Source organism: Sceloporus undulatus, chromosome 5 (genome assembly GCF_019175285.1).
Source record: "Sceloporus undulatus isolate JIND9_A2432 ecotype Alabama chromosome 5, SceUnd_v1.1, whole genome shotgun sequence".
In the NCBI taxonomy this organism is placed as follows: domain Eukaryota; kingdom Metazoa; phylum Chordata; class Lepidosauria; order Squamata; family Phrynosomatidae; genus Sceloporus; species Sceloporus undulatus.
This window is the reverse complement of record NC_056526.1, coordinates 133,911,787-133,919,505: the sequence shown is the minus strand read 5'-3', so window position 1 is coordinate 133,919,505 and position 7,719 is coordinate 133,911,787. Positions and strand designations below refer to the sequence as shown.

Sequence of the window (7,719 nt, the reverse complement as noted above, 5' to 3'; positions counted from 1 at the left end):
TTCACACATGGTACTTTTGCACAGAAAAGAGCAGTTTCTGCACAGCAAATAATACTTTTTTGCATGGAAAGAAACTGGATAAAATTACTTGTTTCCGTTGAGAATCAAATAGGTGAAGGATTACATCCCCAACTGTTCGTTGGAATTTCTTCCCTAGTAAATGTAAGAACATGACAGTTGTGCAGATGCACCCTAGGTTGATGTTTCCATTGAAGTATCAATGCCATTTTTGAGATTGCCTTCTGAACCAGGCTGTGCCAGTTCAGATCTGATTGATGTATGTGTGAAATTGTGATGTTTTGCTTCAGTAAGTATCTCTTTAAACTTGCTACCACTGAAATACATTGGGCATTTTAATGTCCCTTCCCCTAGTTTGGAGAGATGCTTTCGGAGTGTTTCACAATCCTTTTTTAAAACCATTCTGAATAATTTAGCATTGCAGTTTTTTCTGGGAGAGATAGGATCTCAGTGTTATTTGTTTTCAGTTTGTCAATGAGATCGAGACTCTTATTTATTGCCTCAGTACAGTGATCCCTCCATATCCACAGATTTTTTTATCCACAGATTCAAGCATCCACGGTTTGAAAATATTTTTAAAATATACAAATTCCAATAAGCAAATCTTGATTTTGCCATGTTATATAAGGGACATCATTTTACTATGCCATTGTTTTAATGGGACTTGAGCATCCATGGTTTTCGGTATCCATGGGTGGCCCTGGAACCAAACCCCAGTGGATACCAAGGGCCCACTGCATTTACCTCAGATTTTACAGACTGACTTCATGGAAGTATCTCTTCAGATGTGGGTCTCTATCCTAAAACAGCCAAAAATGTCAACAGCAGCCAATGATTCTTGCCAAGGTGACAGGAAATCTCAGATACTCACCCAGATCCATCAACATCCTTAGACAGAAAATTTCAATCCATCCTTAGTCCTCAAGAGGCTCCATATCCCAATAAATTTAAAGTCCACTTTTGTTTTAGACTAAGGTGTTGTATATACCAACACCCCCCCCCCCCCATCACACTCTCTGCATGATATTTACATTATGCAAGCACAAAACCCAAATTGGGCTCAGGCTGTTTTCACAGTACCTGCACCTGATTTAGGGTTTCCACCCCTTGTACCACTTTTAAAAGACTTACCTTTTGCACTAGATCTTCCAGAAAACCTGGAGCAAAATGCAGTGCATGGCTCCCTTCCCACATGGTCCCACCAAACATCCCTTCCAAGTTACTCTGTGGGTATGAGTCACTCTGATTCATTCTGGCCTCAAAGTGACTGGGACCCATAGCAGTGGCATCAGCCAGCTTACAGGGATTTTGTTAGACGGCAGCCACTCATTATTCACAGAAAACCCACAGCAGGCAAGCAGAGGATTTGAAAGAAATTCAAGGCCAGAATACCCCAGGGGCAGCCCAGAGTATTCTGACAAATGTAGACAAGCCCTTTGGTGAGTGGATTACAAAGATTTTCTCTCTCTCTCTCTCTCTCTCTCTCTCTCTCACACACACACACACACACACACACACAATTTTCAAATGCTCTATTTCATGTTTCTTAGAATGAAAAGCTCCTATTAGCTAATCACAGAGGAAATCACAACATAATATGTGATTAGTGTCTTCTACACATGTAATACGAGTTCTTCCAAGCACTTCCAGCAGGTAGTTCAGCACGTTCTGTTTCTGAACTTACCAATGCAATATTTGGATACTTAGGGCAGTCTTCAATACTTTGTTCCATGCGCAAATCAAGTTGCACACACACACACACACACACACTGATGTTAAATTTTCTGGGCTTTGAGAATCTCCCAGTGACCGCAGGCCCAGAAGGAGGAGTTTCCAGCCTGCAAATAACATCCCTTCATGCTATCTGAACTGAGAACAAAAAAAACAGCAAATGCAAGCCTATGACTAACATCTTCATTTTTTTTCTCCTCTATGGTTTTTAACACCTTGCCTGATGAAGCTTTGTGGAGCTTTGAATGCTTGCAGCATGTAACTGTGCATTTTGGTTGGCCCAATAAATGTATCATTGGCGAGATACAGACCATCCCTTTGTGGCAGCTTGCACCTGCCCCTTTCCCCGACGGATCAGGGCCTCAGCAGCCACAGTGGCAGCCCCAGAGGCCCAATCCACCACTTCTCCAGGCCTTGGGGAAGCGGCAAAATGCTGCTTCCCCGAAGCCTGGAAAGGGGTGTCCTTGGGGCTTCGTGCCCTGACAGCAGCAGGGAAAGAGAGAAAGGGGCTGCTTGGCCCTTTCTCTTCCGTATCTCTGGCACGGCCATTTAAAGAGGGGATACAGCCATTTCGGAGCTCCTTTCGGTGCTGCTGAAAGGGCACCACAAGCGCCCTGTAGCGGCATGCACACGTCATGCCCTCACTGTGATGTTTGGCTAATGGCAGCACCCATGTAGACAGGGCGCCGCCATTTTGACACCACAGTTATGTGCTAGGGTTGTGGGGCATCTGTAAAGGATGCCCCAAGGCAACCCTAGCACGTATCCAGGCCGGTGCAAAGCGCCGGTCTGGATAATTTCATTGTTTGGTGGATTTTTTATTTACTATATGGTCAAAACGGCTACCTCTGAATATGTGTGTGTGGGGGGGGGGGGGTTTGAGATGATAGCAACATAAGACTAGGGTCAAAATCTGCCCATACAGCTGGGCCCACAAAATGCCCAAAAGATAAATATCTGCCAAAATTCTGAATATGTCCTGCTGGAGCAAAAGTGAGGAATTCTAACATGAAGGAGAAATCTTGACAGGATTTCAGTTGCAAAAGACAGTATTGACATTACAGACACTGGGCAGATACAGTCACAAATAGAAATGCCTCAAAGTATGTAAAGGGGTTTCACATAGTTCTTTATCAAAGCTTCCAAAGGACTGGGGATACGGGACAACACAATTCTGTCTCATAATTATACCCTGGATTTCCATTAGAAATCTTTGATGCATGGGCCCTGTACAGACCGGTGAAAAGTGCCTGCCTGTAGACGGAGTCAGGGTTGAGCATTTTGGTGCTCGACACCCTTATGCTGTCTCCAGGGTGCCATTTTGGACATGCCGGTCCACACGGGGCATGCCATGATGGCGCACCTCTGGTGCAGTCCCCAAACGGCACAATGCCAAAGGGGCTTCATCACGCCACGCCACGGCAGATATGGCACCCTTTAGAGGGCACAAGAAGGAGCTGCATTTTGCCGCTCCTTTTTGCATCCTCCAAAGGCCGGATCAAGGCCGCAGCATGTGGTTGCCATGGCCCTGATCCGGGGCGAACCCCTTCAAGCCAATCTGTATAGCCCCATAGTATCAGAAATCTTTGAAACACAGTAGGATCATCGGTGAGATGTATGTAATGAGTTATCCCTGATATTAAAATCAGGAAATTCTGTTTTATATTGGGAACATCATATGCTTACCAAGGGTTTGTTATCTCTTTAATATAATGCTGGATGGTTCAGTGATGGCATAACATTCCAATAATCATGAATGTGGACCTTTCCAGTTGTGATACCCAACCACTGCAACATTCTTCCTCATGTGGTTTGAAAACTGGAAACTATGTTCAGTTTTAAACACCAGCTTTAAACATACTTGTTTGTGTTATTTATCTGCAGTTGACAGTGATGGTGGCTGTTCATTTATTACCTTTGTATTCTTCACAGATCTATTATTTTTAAAAAACAGTTCTAAACTGTCTATACAGATTTATAGCATACTAGATATGAATTTTTATGTTACTTAGAAATGTTACTACATCAAGTAGCATGCAAGTACAATGAATGAATGAATGATATATAATGTCAAATGCTTTTCTAACAAGAAATCAGTTACATTTTTAAAAAACAACATTGAATTGATCAAGAAACAAGACCTTTTATAAGAAAAGGAATAGAAAACACAGACAACTAATAAGTACACAAAGTACACAAGTGTATTTATTACATTTTTGCAAGCACTTGATTCTACATTTCAAAAACGCCACCATCAAGCTGTTGGCACATTTATGTACAAAACAGATTAATTGTAATGCCTGCTACAAAGCATTCTTTGTGAAAATACAAACTCTAATACCAGAGAAAAGCCAAAAGCATCAACATCATTACATGAGTTTAAAAGACACTGTTTTAAAAATCATCACAAACTCTTTTTAAGACACAAAACTGAAACACTACAATATAGAATTGAAAGAGGTTCATAATACTTTTTGCAGAAGGAAAATACTGATACTGCACATTATCAGAAAATGTTGATTCTGTAAGACAGTAAAGTGTAAAAAATAAAATTTAAAAAATAATAATAAAAACAAAAAACGAAAATCAACTAATACTACTTGATGCATAAACATGCCACAAGTAACTATAGTATTACCCTCTACTTACTACAAGAACTGGTAAAAATTACTGATGATGCATGACTAGTAATAGTAGAAAGAAGAGTTTTACTCAAGAATTTTTGTTATTAGAAATGCACTTACACTCAGAGAGAATTCACAATGGTCCAATAAGTGCACAAAACTAGCTAGGATTTTTTTTAAAACACTGACAAAAATGTCTTGTCAGGATACATCACTTTAAAAGACTTTACAGCATTCTTGTAGCATTAGAAATAGGCAAAAATTAAAATTAAAAAACACCAATTTTGGTCCAATAATACTGTTTTTTTTCCTTTTTTGTATGATTTTTTGTGTATTTTTTATACAGGTACTTCTTTCAGATTAACATGACTGACTTTTCTCGTAATATTTTCTTACTCAAAATAAAGGTTGAAATGTATTACTAACACTTCCAAACAATAGCTCCAGTAGCAGCCATTAACCTCACTTTAACATAATACAGGTAAACCAGTATGTGTTTAGGAAAGCTACAAGCCAAGCTATTACATTTATGGAAGCCTCCTTATATATATCACATACAGTATATGTATAATTCAGACAGGTGCAATCCACCTAAATTTTTTAAGCAGGTAAAAAGACTTCTGATTCTTAAGGTTTGCTGTATTATAGATATATCATTTTCATAAATGTAGCTAAGCAGCAAATGCTCACATCAGCACATGAACAGCTCCAATGCAGCATAACCATTGTGGAATTACAGCGATCATTTTGCAGCAACATACGCATAGCTCTATGTAACATTTGTCTATACACTGCAACTCTTGAAAGAAAACCATGGCATCATAAAGCTTTGAAGAAGACAAATGGCCATGCATTAACAAGCACCACAGCCGGCATGCTCACAATATAAACAGCAGGAATAGCCACCAATGAAAATTTAAAAGAGAGACTACTTTGTTTAGTACATCAAGAATCATACAATGTTAACAAAGATAAGAAGCACTTTTTTGTATTTTACCTACTCTTACAAATTTAGAAATTGCACCTTTGATTGTTTTAAAATGTTCTCAGGACCCTCCATCAAGATGCTCACTGGTCCATCTGGCAAGTTTTCCAAATCTGAAGGAATGTCAGTGGTGTGCCTCCTCAAGAAATTGTACGTGGTGTACAAGTGGTCCCTTTGAAGTATACCTGTAGTTAAAGTACTTACCAAAACCAAAATTAAAAAGTATAAAAAGCTATTTTTCCTTTTCAAAAACATATAAGAAACAATGCAAAAAGGTGTTATGCATAACACATACAAAGTGATTTTTTTTTTAAAAAAATCAAAGACATCTCCGTATTTGACAATAGTTAGTATTCTTGATCTAACAGAAAATAAATCACTTTAGGGTGGAAAAAAAGGCTGTTTCAGGAGCTTTGTAGTAGAGACTGATCACACAAGCTATTAACTAATTAGGAAACCAAGTGCTGGACAACCAAGAATTGTACAGGAGTGATTTACAAGTCACCCTTAACTATCTTTTGTGAGAAGCACTTTTGATTTTAAATGGAGAGATGGATGGCCTTCAGTTAAACAACAAAGCATTCAATGGTAGAAAGTAAGACAAGGTATTTCTTATGTGTATGCATTGAGTCGCTCTTTCGAGCGGGTAGAATGAATGTCGTGAAGCTCTTGCTCCTCCTTTGACTTAATATCTTCATATTTCTGCATTCTGCATGCATCTTTCACATAGGCCCAGTTGGCAGACAGAACCATAAGGTAATGAACCTAAGGGAAAGAGGGAAGAAAGAGAGGTGATGGTATTCAGTCCCATTTACTATGAGTCACATTTGGTTACACCAATTTGGATTCCCTCAGAAGCTGTGATGTGTCCAAGCCCTTTCCAAAAAAGGAAGGAACAACAATGTTATTTGCTGGGCAGCTCACGGCAAAAGATAAGGCAGAATCACTTACTCTGATGCTGTTGTTGTTTTTTTCTTTGTTTTTTCAAACATCTATTTTCTGTCATTTTTAAACACATTGAAAATACATTTATACCACTGCAGTATTGTTTCTCTATATACTTATTTTTCTTTCTGCTTTCTGCCCAATGTGGTCAGCATCATTGGCCTTCATTGTTACCAAATTCTATTGGCTATGGCAACCTAGATGATAATGCTGATTATATCATGATGCTTTAGTAGGCTAGAAATGGACAGTTCATTCTGCAATGAACATGTTTAATTCAATTTGGCTCTATAATGTAGACTAAGGGCCAAGACAGACCACTCGAAAATGGTGGTCTGCAGGCATCTGTTTTAACTCTGGAGGGACACTGCAGCTGCCAAACCGCATGATGTCCCTCCCAGAATAAAAAGAACCTGGTTCTTCCGGGTTCTTTTTGTGGTGCTCGGGTTATGTCGCGAGTTCACCACTGGCGCACTTGGACATAAGCGATGTGTGGTCGCGGCACATTGCTTATGTAAAGATAGTGGCCCCCGTGTGGACGGTAGGCCACCATTAGGTTGCCACACACTCTGAAACCCTAGTTTTAGCTGCAAGATGGCACTTTTGACCCGTCTGTCTCGCTTCAGCCAGCTTCAACTTGGGGTCTATCCACACTGTGGAATCAAAGCAGTTTGACACCACTTTAACTGCCTTGACTTTATACTACAGAATTATGGAATTTGTAGTTTGGTAAGATACCATGGCTCTCTGGAAGATCATGCTGAATACCTCACCATATTCCAAATCACAGGGTTCTGTAGGATAGAGTCCTAGCAGTTAAAGTAGCGTCAAACTGCTTTAGTTCTGCAGTGTGGATATACCATTGGCCAGCCAAGCCATCTGCTTTTTCTACTATTTCAGCTTGGTTATTGCAGGTCTAACCTAAGAGACTGAATCTCAGGATTCAAAGCAGAGAGTAAATTTTCCAGAGAAAGTTCAATCTCTTGATTTCATACAGTGCAGCTTAATTTATGTTTGAAAAGAATATCTTGCTATATGAAATCTTTCAGCCCTGCTATAGTCACTGTGGTGTTGGTCTAGATTTCCATAACATCTAGAACAACACCTCATAGAGGGGCTGAAATCAAATTGGTTGCTATAGCCAACAGAGGTAAATAAAGGCAAAGACATGAAATCCACTTTTTAGTTCCAACATGTGTAGCTTATCAAGTTCCATTGATTCAATGTGTCAGTTGGAGTTGGAACTACCAACTGGATTTAGGTAAAAGGCTGTACAATCAAAGAAGGCTTGCAAACGACACAGAGAAGCAGCAGCCACCAAAGGCATGAACAGATTCTGAAAGCAACACAATATGAATGTTTGGCAAGGTGGCTGTTTTGGATGTCCGTTTCAAAGTCAATATGGAAATGTCCCAG

General features: G+C 39.8%; 1 protein-coding gene across 1 annotated transcript in view; it reads right to left on the bottom strand.

Moving 5' to 3' along the window:
* Nucleotides 1–3,932: 3,932 nt before the first annotated feature.
* GPM6A (glycoprotein M6A) overlaps nucleotides 3,933–7,719 on the bottom strand; it is a 135,401-nt gene continuing 131,614 nt past the window's right edge. The window contains 1 exon segment of the mRNA XM_042470134.1: nucleotides 3,933–6,123. Within this exon segment, the coding sequence (XP_042326068.1) occupies nucleotides 5,971–6,123 (153 nt within the window). The 3' untranslated portion in view covers nucleotides 3,933–5,970.